We start from the raw sequence: 15,995 nt of genomic DNA, 5'->3' as shown, positions 1-15,995 counted from the left end.
TATTAGCCAATTATTTCAAGGATATAGCCTACAAAGAAATACATTGTGAAGCATTTGTGAGTGCGACACACTAGGCTGGCAGTGACATTAAGGCTCAACATTTAAACAACATTTTGTTGTATTAAATCATTATAGTCAATAAATTGCGCATATAGGCTGTGACTTAAATACAAATGAAACTAAAAATACCTTATTAGGCTTAGTCTACAGTGCCTTTGAATTCATTTTTACAAACACGAGTTTGGCCAGAATCTGGCAACAGGCTCATGCGATGGAGCCTGGAGAGCAGGCCAGCAGCGGAGAATACCCTCTCCGTGCTTGTAGAGCCACTGGGACTCTTCAGGCCACTCTTGCCAGGCTGGGCAGGGATGCAGAGTTGTTTTTTAAAATGTGTATAGGTAGGCTTAAATGTTTTTAGGCAAAAATGGAAAGCTCCTTGAAAAAGATAATATGTCATGCCTATTGGGCCAAAATCTATTCTAGCCTATTGTATAGATAATATAACTTTTAAGAGGTCAGATTTTTTGTTTATAAATACTTTGCTGCAATTACACACTTAGCTAGCTACCCACCTCATTCCCTTCTGTTAGCATGTGCACATAGTAAGTACACCATCATGCTTTCGGTATAGGTGTCTTTTCGGATTCCACAGTAATTATTTAGTTGTGAACACTACGTCACCGCACTACCTCTCTTGGTCTTGGTCCTCCTCATCTTTGTAAGTCACTTTGATTTTGCACCTGTTTGTTTTATAATTTTCTTTATGAAAATATTTAGCGAACTCTATGACAGTAGCTAAAGCAAGGGGCTATAGAAACACACAAATAGCCTACAATGCATGCTGGGCCGGGCATGCACTGAGCTCGTGAAGTGAACGGTACTGGAGTGAAATTGGAGCGGGGGGAGGCCGACGCTCCAGCCTTTGGGGAAACTTGCTCCACGCTCCAGTCAAATTGGGCACGCTCCGTTCACATACACTGGCTGGTGGAGGCGGAGTCAAGGGGGAATTCAGTGTTACACACATCCTTGCTACTGTCCCGTATTCAGTCCCCAGGCTTCATAAGAAACCAGAAAAAACAGAAAAATCAAATTTCTAGGTCTCAAGCTACTCACTCACGTATCACGCTTTTCTATTAACACAGAGGGTGTCCGGGTTCCGGCTCTGCTTAACCAAATTTCGTCTGTGTCACAGTGTTTTTGCCAGTGCCTGTACCTACAGGGGATGCTGGCTTCTGTGATGGAAGTCGTTCCAGTGTGGTTATGGTTGGGTCCCGCCGCCTTTCAGTGCTGAGTGCTAGCTACTCACCTGGATGCATCGCTCAGCCTAAGCCGGTCGCTTCGGGTATCCCTGTCAGGCCTAGTGGTGGGACCCTCTGCTGTTGTCAGTGGGCTCTCATGGGCCGAGTTATATCCCTGAAGGTGATCGCGACAGACACGTCCCCCGAGGTTGCATTGCGCTGTACGAAGGCAACTCGATTCGGGAGTTATGGATACTGGTGGAGTATCTGGCACTCAGGTGCTTTCCCCTGTTTTTGTCGGGCCGGGTTGTGCTGGTCAGAACCCACAATGTCCCTGGTTGCCTCAAGTCGGGTGCAGATCTTTTATCCAGGTGGGACCTCCTCTCTCAGGAGTAGAGGCTGTCCCAGGTATGGAACATTTTCGGCAGGGCCGATGTCGATTTTTAGGCATTGTGAGAAAACCTGCAGTGACTTCTATTTTTCTCCATGAGGTACCCAGTGACCCATTGGGAACGGACGCTCTGGTGCACCAGTGGCCTCGAACCCTCCTTTACGTATTTCCGCCAGAGGTTCTTATCATCCCACGGTGAAGTGGGTGCGCCGGGACGGCTTACCTTTGATTCTTGTGGCTCCCCAGGCAGCCTTCATTCGCAGAGATCATTCACCTTTTAGGCAGGGACCGGTGGAAACACCCATTAGGCAGGCACCTGTTGTCCCAGGTGCACAGGCAGGTTTGGCAAGCGAGGCCAGATATTTGGTTCTATGGGCCTGACCCCTAAGAGGCCAATCTGAAGGCTAGAGGTTTACCTCTGAATGTTATTGCTACCATTCAGTCTGCAAGGGCGCCCTCCATGAGAGGACTGCATGTGTATAAGTGGCAAGCATTTGAGCTCTGGTGCCAAGATAAAGGACTTTTCAGTGCTCTGTAAGGGACATCCTTATGTTTCTACAGTTGCTTTTCAAGCATTCTCCACTTTAAAAGGGTACATGGCCTCTGGAGACGGTGGATCTGAAGATACTCTCCTACAAAACCTCCCTGCTCATGGCTTTGGCCTAGGCTAAAAGTGCTGGGGACCTCTGTACACCCTTGCTGTACTCAGTTGGCCCCGGGCGTCCAAAAGCGGCCTTCGCCCCAAAAGTCATGGCTATGTCCTACAGGTCCTATTTACCTTTTCGCCTCCAGCTATTGCTTCTGAAGAGCAACAAAGGTTACATGCCCTGTGCCTGGTGCGAGCTTTACGCACATACATTAAATGGACCCGGGATATCCGGTCATGTGACCAACCTTTTGTCTGTTTTGCTAATCCAGCTCGCTGCAGGGCACTCTCTAAGCAGCGTCTCTGCCACTGTATTGTGGAGGCTATTGCCCTGGCATATAGCAGCAAGGGGCAAGGATTACCTACCGGTGTATGCGCCCAGTCCACCAGGGGTCTGGCAGCGTCTTGGGCATTGTTTAAAGGGTTGACCATAGGAAATATTTGTGCTGCTGCGAGTTGGGCATCACCACATACTTTTGTGAGGTTTTATAGCTTGGATGTCACTGCTCCCAGTATAGAACACAGCGTGCTTACGCTTGGGACAGGGGAAAATCATTAGACAGGGCGCCGTGTGCGCAATGCCCAGACTGCCGCATCTGGCGGGGTCAGGTTGGGGTGGTCTGCCATGGGCCGTTTCATTTAGTATTCGTTGGGTCGTGATTATATTTTGCAATAGTTTGTTGCATCAAATATGACTGACTGAAAGGGAACGTAACGCTATGACTATAACTACTGTTCCCTGAAGGAGGAAAACGAGGTACGACACCTGTTTGGCCCCGCACCGCCCGTTCCTGGCCTCGGTGAAGAGCGGTATTAAATTGAAGGAATGAATCCGACCCTCACGCTTATCACCTGTGGAAGGCGGGCTTCCAGCGAGGCTTGGATTTCATTGGCCATGTCAGGCGTGATTGTAGATCCTTCATCCAAAGTTAAAAGAGTGCTACTCCCCATACATAGTATGTTGTACTTTGTTTCACTCCTTCAGGGAACAGTAGTTATAGTCATAACGTTACGTTCATTCACAATACACAATTTCCATTCCACAAATACATGTGGTAGTTTACATGACATGTCAAATCATGACATGTCAAATTTGCAATGCAAATAGTCTGGGAGTGTTATGGCTTGGGGGTAGAAGCTGTTTAGAAGCCTCTTGGACCTAGACTTGGTGCTCCGGTACCGCTTGCCATGCGGTAGCAGAGAGAACAGTCTATCACTGGGGTGGCTGGAGTCTTTAGGGCCTTCTTCTGACACCGCCTGGTATAGAGGTCCTGGATGGCAGGAAGCTTGGCCCTGGTGATGTACTAGGCCGTATGCACCACCCTCTGTAGTGCCTTGCAGTCGGAGGCTGAGCGGTTGCCATACCAGGCAGTGATGCAACCCATCAGGATGCTCTCGATGGTGCAGCTGTAAAATCTTTTGAGGATCTGAGGACCCATGCCAAATGTTTTCAGTCTCCTGAGGGGGAATAGGTTTTGTCGTGCCCTCTTCACGACTGTCTTGGTGTGCTTGGACCATGTTAGTTTGTTGGTGATGTGGACACCAAGGAACTTGAAGCTCTCAACCTGCTCCACTATAGCCCTGTCGATGAGAATGGGGAGGTGCTCGGACCTCCTTTTCCTGTAGTCCACAATCATCTCCTTTGTCTTGATCACGTTGAGGGAGAGGTTGTTGTCCTTGCACCACACGGTCAGGTCTCTGACCTCCTCCCTATAGGCTGTCTCATTGTTGTCGGTGATCAGGCCTACCACTGTTGTGTCATCATACTGAATCACAGGGTGCTAGCAGTTTGCCCCAGTGTATTAATGGTTATTAATCCAATACTAACCTTTATTTTCTAGTCATGTATTCAGCCAACCTTCCATCTCACACACAGTAATATACGGAAGTTTATTATTATAAAAAAATGTACTACATTGTTCAAACAAGATACTAAGTAGTTCAAACAAGATCATTCCAAGTGATTTTTATTTTTGTTGCCTTGGGCTTCAGGGCTTCCATAAATAATATGTGTAAGTGTGCAAAGGTAGATGCAGGGCAGGTAGAGACTGATCCCCTCCAGACAGTATGAAAGAAGTGAGTGACAGATTGATGAAGTAAACAGAGCTGAAGTGGAAGTCTCGTCCTGAGACTCCGTAAGAAGTAGTGAAGTAATCTCCTACTGGTTTATGGATGTCTATGGATGTCCCTGGTGCATTGGGGAGCCAATGGTGTATGGATGTGTCTTGTCACTGCTCATATCGCCTTTTCTTACTGAATGCCGTCCTGCTCTGGTTTTTAAATATGGCCTTTTTTAAAGCTCCGTCTACTCAGCTCGTCTAAATGGGAGAGAGTCAGGTGTGTGAGGCGACTGATTCATCACGCTGACCTTCAGCTGTCTGCAAATAACACAATAAAAAGCCTGCCATTTCGGTAACATAAAAAGGGAACGAAGGCGTAGCTGAAGATGTGTGAAATACGGCCGCTAAATCAAAGTGTTGTCAGTCTGAATCACATCTCGATGGGATAAACCGTCTGACACCTCTCGTCTCCTCTTTTCATCAACTACTGCTGCTGTGAATCAGTAGAATCACCGTTCTACTGTGCTACTGATGTTGGATTGAAGTTTCCACGTTGCTGCTACATCGGCGTTGACTTACGTTACAGTGCTGACGATGCTGTGATGCGATGGAGTTGACTTTGTTCGGGTGTTGACGATGCTGTCATGTGATGGAGTTGACTCTGTTACGGTGCTGACGGTGCTTTCACGCGACGGCGTTGACATCGTTACGGTGTCTACGTGGTTTCACGTGACGGCGTTGACATCGTTACGGTGTCGACGATGCTTTCACATGACGGAGTTGAATTTGTGACGGTGCTGACGGCGTCATGACTCTCATGCCTCGCTCATATATCCCCACAGGTTCTGCAGAGGCTCATCAAGTCCAGAGGGAAGTCCCAGGCCAAGCACCTCAACGTCCAGATGGTCGCTGCAGACAAACTGGCCCAGTGCCCTCCCGTGAGTATAGCCACGCCACTACCCAGAGGTCTCTGCTACCTGGATCACACCCGCCACACGCCACAGCTATTACAATCTGGGCATTCATTTCAAGATACTGTTTCTTTGTGCAGATTGGAGATTTGGGTGTCTGTGCATCAAGCCTCTATTGATACCCTAAAGGAGACTCTCAAGGGCTGAGAAGAGAAGAACTTGAGAAGACACACACTCAAGTTGCTTGAGGTCTTATGTAAATCGTGCGCCGATGTTGATTTGCGTGGAGGTTTCTTGAGTTGTGTGCGTATATCTCCCGTCAGGATTTTGCCGTTATATTAATAATACTGTTGTGGAACGCTTCAGAAAGCCTCATATCTCCTGCCAAATCTATTTCAGTCCTTCTGTGATCTTCTCTGATTTTCTTTTAGAATATGATCCCAAACATCACAGGCTTGTGAAAAAAATCCACCCTAATTTAATTCCAATAGCATCGCATCCCTGGTGGTATTTAGCTTTTAAGAGTCTCCCTGATCTGTCTATTCTTGCCAAATGAATATTTAATGCTATTAAATTGGTTATTTTGTCACTGACACAGTTTTAGTCTAAGTTTCTTAAATCCAAGAAGTATGTCAGTTTCTTGTAAAAAAACAAAAAAGGCGCAAAGTCATTTGGAATCTATAAAATAAAGTATCTAAGAAAAAGTAGATCCTCTCTTATAAAGTTGTTATCTATCGTAGTATCGTTGACCCATACTAAGCTCATACCTGTACGGTTTTGGGCCCATAAAAACACTAACAATACTGTTTTCCCCTCTGTTTATCTCTCTCCATCTCCCTCACTCAGGAGATGTTTGACATCATCCTGGATGAAAACCAACTGGAGGATGCGTGTGAGCACATGGCTGATTACCTGGAGGCCTACTGGAAGAGCACCCACCCTGCCAGCTGCAACCCCCCCAATCCGCTGCTGGCCAAGGTGGCCACGGCCGCCCTGCCCTCCAGCCCCGCTCCTGTTTCCAGCATGCAGGTACAGGTGCTAGCCAGGCTCCGGGCCATTGTGGGCAGCCTGCTCCGGAGCCCAGACTAGGAGGAGGACAGGGAGAGCAGAGAGGGCAGGGAGACAAGTAGCTCACTAGCCATGAGCAGTTTGTACTGCCACAGAGTCAGCGCCATGACACACTGACCACTACAGGGAAGAGCTGGACAGAGAGAGAGAGTTACAGTGAGAAGGAAAATGAAAGAGAGAGGAAGATGGGAGGGGCTGAGGATGCAATGAGATGTAGAGAAACTAATAGGATAGAGGCATAGTGAGACAAGGGGTAGCATGGCTGGTGGTGGGCCTGCTAACCATGACTGAACAAGATCATTAAGCCTTGAAATTACACCGACAAATCTGGAGCTTGTGTTTAGAATTGGTTTAACACGGCTGGTTGCTATCCTTTGAAAAAATGAATTCTTACAGGCAGAGGAATTTAGCATGACGCACTTTTGTCAGTTTGAGAATAATTATCTATTTGAAGTGTCTGTATTTAACGGCAGCGAACAATTAGTTTGGGCCATTTGATTGATGCAGATCAGTTTCATGTGAATTTCAAATGTCCACGTCTTTTCTCCATCCCCATGCCTTGCTCCCCATTGGGAAATGGGGAGACCGAAACTCCTGACAATGAAAGTCCTTTTTAAACTCCTGAAAATGATTCTGATGAGTGATTTGTGAGTGGATTTGACATACTGTATGGATGTGGTTGGAGTGTGTGTTTGATGTGACATACTGTATGGATGTGGTTGGCGTGTGTGTTTGATTTGACATACTATATGGATGTGGTTGGAGTGTGTGTTTAATGTGACATACTGTATGGATGTGGTTGGAGTGTGTGTTTGATTTGACATACTGTATGGATATGGTTGGAGTGTGTGTTTAATGTGACATACTGTATGGATGTGGTTGGAGTGTGTGTTTGATGTGACATACTGTATGGATGTGGTTGGAGTGTGTGTTTAATGTGACATACTGTATGGATGTGGTTGGAGTGTGTGTTTGATGTGACATACTATATGGATGTGGTTGGAGTGTGTGTTTGATGTGACATACTATATGGATGTGGTTGGAGTGTGTGTTTAATGTGACATACTGTATGGATGTGGTTGGAGTGTGTGTTTGATGTGACATACTATATGGATGTGGTTGGAGTGTGTGTTTGATGTGACATACTATATGGATGTGGTTGGAGTGTGTGTTTAATGTGACATACTGTATGGATGTAGTTGGAGTGTGTGTTTAATGTGACATACTGTATGGATGTGGTTGGAGTGTGTGTTTAATGTGACATACTGTATGGATGTGGTTGGAGTGTGTGTTTAATGTGACATACTGTATGGATGTGGTTGGAGTGTGTGTTTAATGTGACATACTATATGGATGTGGTTGGAGTGTGTGTTTAATGTGACATACTGTATGGATGTGGTTGGAGTGTGTGTTTAATGTGACATACTGTATGGATGTGGTTGGCGTGTGTGTTTAATGTGACATACTGTATGGATGTGGTTGGAGTGTGTGTTTAATGTGACATACTATATGGATGTGGTTGGAGTGTGTGTTTAATGTGACATACTGTATGGATGTGGTTGGAGTGTGTGTTTAATGTGACATACTGTATGGATGTGGTTGGAGTGTGTGTTTAATGTGACATACTATATGGATGTGGTTGGAGTGTGTGTTTAATGTGACATACTATATGGATGTGGTTGGAGTGTGTTTGATTTGCATTTGTTTGAGAGTGTGTGTTTGTATTTGATTTGATTTGTATATGGATACAATGCATTCAAAATCATAGGGGATAATCCCAAAAAGTGTTTTACTCTGCATAGGTGTGTTGGTGTGTCTAACTGTACTAACGGCCGTGTTGTGTGTTGTGTGTTGTGTTGCTAACCCCAGGGCAGCGGGGCAGAGCAGAAAGCAGGGGACAAGGCAGGACAAGGTGTGGAGAGGAAGGGCTCCAGGGAGGACCACCACCATCACCACCACCACAGCCAGCATCAAAGCCAGGAGCAGCCAGACGGGGAGAGGGAGGAGGAGGAGGAGGAGGAGGAGAGGCCCCTGAGGACAGAGTCTTCCAGGAGACCCCAGCACATCCACCACCGCTCCTCCTCCCAGCGGACTGAGCAGCACCACAACAACCACCACCACCATCATCATACTGGTGGCGGTGGTAGCCGGGGCAAGGGCCTCTCCCGGGGGGAGACACAGGACTCAGAGACCCCCGAGAGCCGGGAGAGCAGAGAAAGCAGAGACTCAGCCTACATAGAGCCCCGCACTCACCTCCTGCACCAGGAGGAAGAGGAAGAAGAGTTTGGAGAGGAGGAGTATGAGGAGGAGGGGCTGGGAGAGGGGGGGCACCCTCAGCAGGGGCGCTACGAGGCTCAGCCTCACCCCAGGGACCACAACCACCATCACCACCACCACCATCACCGTGGCGGCACTGGCGAGGAGGCGGACCACGGTACGACAGGACACCACCGCTCCAAGGAGCGCAACGAGCAGGACCACAACGAGCGCAACAAGCCGCGCGGTCACCAGCACCACCAACGACCGGCCCGCGACCACCACCAGTACTATGACCGGGACCGGGACAGGGAAGGGGAGGTGGCCCCCAAAAAGAGGGGCGACACAGGGGACTGGGCCAGAGACCCCTATATTCACCAGTGACAGCCCAGCCCCTAGACCACAAACCCCCTCACACACTGAGACAGTGGTACTGTAGGACTCACCCCCCTCTTTCCCAAACCATTCTGTTGTCCCATCTTGCTGCTATACTCTTAAGCCCCTGCATCCCCCGTTTATGTACGCTTCCTTTGTAAAGCCTGCTGCATCCTTAGCAACGGCAGTATTTTGATCATATATAGATATATATATATAAATATATAAATGTGTGTATCAATACATAGACGTTGTCGTTTATGTGTGGATATGCATGGATCTTCTCAAATATGCATATTTTAAACCTGTGTTTGATAAAGCATGACACAACAGCAGAATTCTCTTCTGTACTGTGCTTTCTGTGATTAGCGTTTTTAAATTGTATTTGTCTATTGTTTTTTTCTTACTGCCACTTGAACAATCATTTGTTCATTCAGACTACTGTTAGCGGTGACTGACTGAGAAGTGGGAAACCAGGTAAGGTTAAATGCTAAATATTTGCAATTGTTTTATTTTGGTTTAATTCAAATGTTCCTGTTTTCTTCCTTGCTTTTTTTTGTTATTCTGCTTTGTTAATTTTCGGTGTTTGGTCCTCTGACATTGGTTCCTCTGGTGTTGATGCTGCCTCTCCATTGGGGCACACCTTAGTCTTGCCTTACAAGACAAAAGAATAGTGACATGACTTGCTGTCTTACATTACAGTAACGTTGTTCTATTTATAAAGGGTCCAGAAACATTTTATAACATTGATACACACTCTGTTCAGCACTTTTAGCACAACATACTGTAGACTGATTCACATTGTTGGTGTCAGGTGTACAACGATTTGATATTTTAGGGTACAGTTATCGGGTCAAACCAATCCACTCACACACTAGGGGACTTTTATCTATGATGGTATGTCTTTTTGAGTTTGACCCTTTTCTAAGGACAGTTCCATGCACTTAGTACAGTCCAATTAGCTATGAATGTGCATTATGAGGTATTGTGAGAAATTTGCCAATTGTCCACTTTTTCTTTTGAAAATCAATCACAACCACTGAATGATATCAACTGGATGATAAAGGTAAGCCTTTCTGCTAAGCTACGGTGCTCAAGAAAAGTCGTAAGCCCCAAGTTATAATCAGAGCCATATATTTAGAGACGTTTTCTCTCTAAAATTATTTATTTTTAAATATATGGCTCTGGTTATAACCTAGCACAGTTGAGGTTAGGGCCAACTCCTAACTTAGTTCAGGCTGCCCTCTGTAAGGTAAGGGAGTTTAGGGTATGTGCCCCAAATTGCACCCTATTCCCTATATAGTGCACTACTTTTGACCAGGGTGCACTATGTATGAAATAGCGTGCCATTTGGGATGCAACCCTAGGGTATTCTGTCCCTCTGTTTACATTACCACCAACCAACCAGTCCCCTAGAACAAGTCTTAGTTTTTTTATTTTATTTTTGCCTCAAATATTATGATTATAATGTACAATCCATTTATATGCTACTGTAGTAACACTACACATTTTTAAGAGTGTACATTTGTATGTACATATGTATAAATACAAAAAATAAACTTGGCAACAAAGGATTTATGTAGAGGACAAGAAAATCAACTGGTCTTAGATTTATTTGAAATATGTTCCAGGAAATGCTGTTGCTTACATACCTGTGGTGTCTGTCTGTACTTTGTGTGTCGGTAACTGTGTCTAAAAGTCATCGCTTCCTCTGAGAATGACATTCATAGCTTACGTTAGTACTCTGACCAGGAATGGCCCGCCAGGACATGGGAGAGATGAGAAGAGACAGAAGTGAAGGCGGCGGTCTGGTCTAAGAATAGAGTCCTCTGAAACCATCCTGAAACTCCCAGGTGGAACCAGCTGCCTCCGAGTCGCCATGACGCCATGAACGTCAACAGCAGAGAGAGAAGGAGAGAAAGAAGGGACTGAGAGCGAGAGAGTGGACAGGTTTAAATAAGGCAGAGAGCAGTGTTTTACTTCCCACTGTCTCTCCAGAAATGGACTGGCCATAGGGCAGTTAGGGCGAACGCCAGATGGACTGGTCCATATTTAGCCCAGTGGGCTGGTCTAAATTGGGGGTTTTGCACAGAATTATCATTATTTGGCTAATAATGGGGTCCTTGAAGAAAAACATGGACCGTGTGTTAGAAATGCCCAGGCCGATTACTGGTCCCAGTCAGTCCTTGCAGAGAGCATTGTATTACTTCCCAACATTTCTCTCTCCTCAGGTCCCAGAAAATACACCAACCCGAGACATCTCTTAAAGCTGCATCTCAATTTTAGTGAATGGACAGTCCCTTTATCTTGTTACACTGCAGAGTACCTATACAACAAAAAGCAACCACTTATGCTGTTCCTGGGTCAGATTTAAACCACAGATAGTGGGGTCTTAGTGGCCTGTCAGTGGAGCCTTTTTAATCACATTTCTAGGGCCATCTAAAACACAGCTGATGTGGCTGCTGGTGAATTCTGATGGATGGGGGGGTGCAGCGTGCCGTGTAATTTTCCCCCACCGTTCTGTTGATAGACTGATGCTATTCCTCCTCCCAGGAAGCCAGGGAAAGAGAGGTGAGCCGAGGTCATTGTGAAGGTCTGAGTTCTGACTCCAGCACGGGAAGTATGGGAGAGGGAGTGTGGCCTGTAAATTGAAGCCCATATAGGATATACAGTACCAGTCAAAAGTTTAGACACACCTACTCATTCCAGGGTTTTTCTTTATTTTGCCTATTTTCTACAGTAGAATAATAGTGAAGACATCAAACTATGAAATAACACATATTGAATCATGTAGTAACCAAAAAAGTGTTAAACTAATCAAAATATTTTATATTTTAGTTTCTTCAAAGTAACCACCCTTTGCCTTGACGGCTTTCCACACTCTTGGCATTCTCTCAACAAGCTTCACGAGGAATGCTATTCCAACAGTCTTGAAGGAGTTCCCACATATGCTGAGCATTTGTTGGCTGCTTTTCCTTCACTCTGCGGTCCAACTCATCCCAAACCATGACAATTGGGTTGAAGTTAGGTGATTGTGGAGGCCAGGTCATCTGATGCAGCATTCCATCACTCTCCTTCTTGGTCAAATAACCCTTACACAGCCTGGAGGTGTGTTTTGGGTCCACCCCAGAGCTCGTGCTGCTAGGTGACCTAAACTGGGACATGCTTAACACCCCGGCCATCCTACAATCTAAACTTGATGCCCTCAATCTCTCACAAATTATCAATGAACCCACCAGGTACAACCCCAAATCAGTAAACACAGGCACCCTCATAGATATCATCCTAACCAACTTGCCCTCCAAATATACCTCTGCTGTTTTCAACCAAGATCCCAGCAATCACTGCCTCATTGCCTGCATCCGTAACGGGTCTGCGGTCAAACGACCACCCCCCATCACTGTCAAACGCTCCCTAAAACACTTCAGCGAGCAGGCCTTTCTAATCGACCTGGCCCGGGTATACTGGAAGGATATTGACCTCATTTCGTCAGCAGAGGATGCCTGGTTATTCTTTAAAAGTGCCTTCCTCACCATTTTAAATAAGCATGCCCCTTTCAATTTTTTTTTAACCAGGAACGGATATAGCCCTTGGTTCTCTCCAGACCTTACTGCCCTTGACCGGCACAAAAACATCCTGTGGCGTTCTGCATTAGCATCGAATAGCCCCCGTGATATACATATTTTCAGGGAAGTTAGGAACCAATATATGGAGAATAAGAGCACCTCCTCCCAGCTGCCCACTGCACTGAGGCTAGGAAACACTGTCATCACCGATAAATCCACTATAATTCAGAATATCAATAAGCATTTTTCTACGGCTGGCCATGCTTTCCACCTGGCTACCCCTACCCTGGTCAACAGCCCTGCACTCCCCAAGCCTCCCCCATTTCTCTTTCTCCCAAATCCAGATAGCTGATGTTCTTAAAGAGCTGCAAAATCTGGACCCCTACAAATCAGCCTGGCTAGACAATCTGGACCCTCTCTTTTTAAAATTATCAGCCGAAATTGTTGCAACCCCTATTACTAGCCTGTTCAACCTCTCTTTCGTATCGCCTGAGATTCCCAAAGATTGGAAAGCTGCTGCGGTCATCCCCCTCTTCAAAGGGGGAGACACTCTAGACCCAAACTGCTACAGACCTATATCTATCCTACCCTGCCTTTCTAAGGTCTTCGAAAACCAAGTTAACAATCAGATCACCGACCATTTTGAATCCCACCGTACCTTCTCCGCTATGCAATCTGGTTTCAGAGCTGGTCATGGGTGAACCTCAGCCACGCTCAAGGTCCTAAACGATATCTTAACTGCCATCGATAAGAGACATTACTGTGCAGCCGTATTCATCGACCTGGCCAAGGCTTTCGACTCTGTCAATCACCACATTCTTATTGGCAGACTCAACAGCCTTGGTTTCTCAAATGATTGCCTCGCCTGGTTCACCAACTACTTCCTTGATAGAGTTCAGTGTGTCAAATCGGAGGGCCTGTTGTCCGGACCTCTGGCAGTCTCTATGGGGGTGCCACAGGGTTCAATTCTCGGGCCGACTCTTTTCTCTGTGTACATCAATGATGTCGCTCTTGCTGCTGGTGATTCTCTGATCCACCTCTACGCAGACGACACCATTCTGTATACTTCTGGCCCTTCTTTGGACACTGTGTTAACTAACCTCCAGACAAGTTTCAATGCCATACAACTCTCCCTCCGTGGCCTCCAACTGCTCTTAAATGCAAGTAAAACTAAATGCATGCTATTCAATCAATCACTGCCCGCACCTGCCCGCCCATCTAGCATCACTACTCTGGACGGTTCTGACTTAGAATATGTGAACAACTACAAATACCTAGGTGTCTGGTTAGACTGTAAACTCTCCTTCCAGACTCACATTAAGCACCTCCAATCCAAAATTAAATCTAGAATCGGCTTCCTATTTCGCAACAAAGCATCCTTCACTCATGCTGCCAAACATACCCTCGTAAAACTGACCATCTTACTGATCCTCGACTTCGGTGATGTCATTTATAAAATAGCCTCCAACACTCTACTCAACAAATTGGATGCAGTCTATCACAGTGCCATCCGTTTTGTCACCAAAGCCCCATATATTACCCACCACTGCGACCTGTACGCTCTCGTTGGCTGGCCATCGCTTCATACTCGTCGCCAAACCCACTGGCTCCAGGTCATCTACAAGTCTCTGCTAGGTAAAGCCCCGCCTTATCTCAGCTCACTGGTCACCATAGCAACACCCAACCGTAGCACGTGCTCCAGCAGGTATATTTCACTGGTCACCCCCAAAGTCAATTCCTCGTTTGGCCGCCTTTCCTTCCAGTTCTCTGCTGCCAATGACTGGAACGAACTGCAAAATTCACTGAAGCTGGAGACTCATATCTCCCTCACTAGCTTTAAGCACCAGCTGTCAGAGCAGCTCACAGATCACTGCACCTGTACATAGCCCATCTATAAACAGCCCACCCAACTACCTCATCTCCATACTGTATTTATTTACTTATCTTGCTCCTTTGCACCCCAGTATCTCTACTTGCACATTGATCTTCTGCACATCTACCATTCCTGTGTTTAATTGCTATATTGTAATTACTTCGCCACCATGGACTATTTATTGCCTTTCCTCCCTTAGCTCATTTGCACTCACTGTATACATACTTTTTTTTCCTACTGTATTATTGACTGTATGTTTGTTTATTCCATGTGTAACTCTGTGTTGTTGTGTGTCGAACTGCTGTGCTTTATCTTGGCCAGGTCGCCGTTGCAAACGAGAACTTGTTCTCTACTAGCCTACCTGGTTAAATAAAGGTGAAATAAAAAATACAAATTGTCCTGTTAAAAAACAAATTATAGTCCCACTAAGCGCAAACCAGATGGGATGGTGTATTGCTGCAGAATGCTGTGGTAGCCATGCTGGTTGTGTGCCTTGAAGTCAAAATAAATCACTGAAAGTGCCACCAGCAAAGCAACCCCACACCATCACACCTCCTCCATGCTTCACGGTGAGAACCACACATGCAGAGATCATCCGTTCACTTACTCTGCATCTCAAAGACAGCGGTTGGAACCAAAAATCTCAAATTTGGACTCATCAGACCAAGGGACAGATTTCCACCTGTTTAATGTCCATTGCTCGTGTTTCTTGGCCCAAGCAAGTTTTTTCTTCTTATTGGTGTCCTTTAGTAGTGGTTTCTTTGCAGCAACTCGAACCATAAAGGCCTGATTCACGCAGTCTCCTCTGAACAGTTGATGTTGAGATGTGTCTGTTACTTAAACTCTGTGAAGCATTTATTTGGGCTGCAATCTGAGGTGCAGTTAACTCTAATGAACTTATCCTCTGCAGCAGAGGTAACTCTGGGTCTTCCTTTCCTGTGGCGGTCCTCATGAGAGCCAGTTTCATCATAGTGCTTGATGCTATTTGCTTTCAAAGTTCTTGACATTTTCCAGATTGACTGACCTTCATGTCTTAAACTAATGATGGACAGTCGTTTCTCTTTGCTTATTTAAGGTGTTCTTGCCATAATATGGACTTGGTCTTTTACCAAATAGGGCTTTCTTCTGTATACCTCCCCTACGTTGTCACAACACAACTGATTGGCTCAAATGCATTGAGAAGGAAAGAAATTCCACAAATTAACTTTTAACAAAACACACCTGTTAACTGAAATGCATTCCAGGTGACTACCTCATGAAGCTGGTTGAGAGAATGCAAAACTGTCATAAAGGCAAAGGGTGGCTACTTTGAAGAATCTCAAATCTAAAATATATTTTGATATGTTTAACAGTTTTTTGGTTACTACATGATTCCATATGTGTTATTTCATCGTTTTGATGTCTTCACTGTTATTCTACAATGTAGAAAATAGTCAAACAAAAATAAGGAAAAACCCTGGAATGAGTAGGTGTCCGAACTTTTGACTGGTACTGCAAACTCGTAGATTTATGACGTTGACCTTCACCCGCATTGACCTTCATCCATTTGATCAAATCAACTTTATAAATGTTTTGATACGGCAAGCAATATGATGTTTATACACAAATATT

General features: G+C 45.6%; 1 protein-coding gene across 10 annotated transcripts in view; it reads left to right on the top strand.

The window, feature by feature from the left end:
- The window catches only part of cacnb2a (calcium voltage-gated channel auxiliary subunit beta 2a), a 110,493-nt gene extending 99,953 nt beyond the window's left edge, over positions 1-10,540 (top strand). For all 10 annotated transcript variants that reach the window (XM_014180609.3, XM_014180603.3, XM_014180606.3 and 7 more), the window contains 3 exon segments: positions 5,178-5,273; positions 6,093-6,275; positions 8,184-10,540. In XM_014180609.3, coding sequence (XP_014036084.1) covers positions 5,178-5,273; positions 6,093-6,275; positions 8,184-8,954 — 1,050 coding nt within the window. In that variant the 3' untranslated portion in view covers positions 8,955-10,540.
- Positions 10,541-15,995: the final 5,455 nt, after the last annotated feature.

The sequence above is a fragment of the Salmo salar genome, chromosome 29, assembly GCF_965601325.2.
Source record: "Salmo salar chromosome 29, fSalSal1, whole genome shotgun sequence".
Lineage (NCBI taxonomy): Eukaryota > Metazoa > Chordata > Actinopteri > Salmoniformes > Salmonidae > Salmo > Salmo salar.
This window is presented reverse-complemented; position numbering and strand designations above follow the sequence as displayed.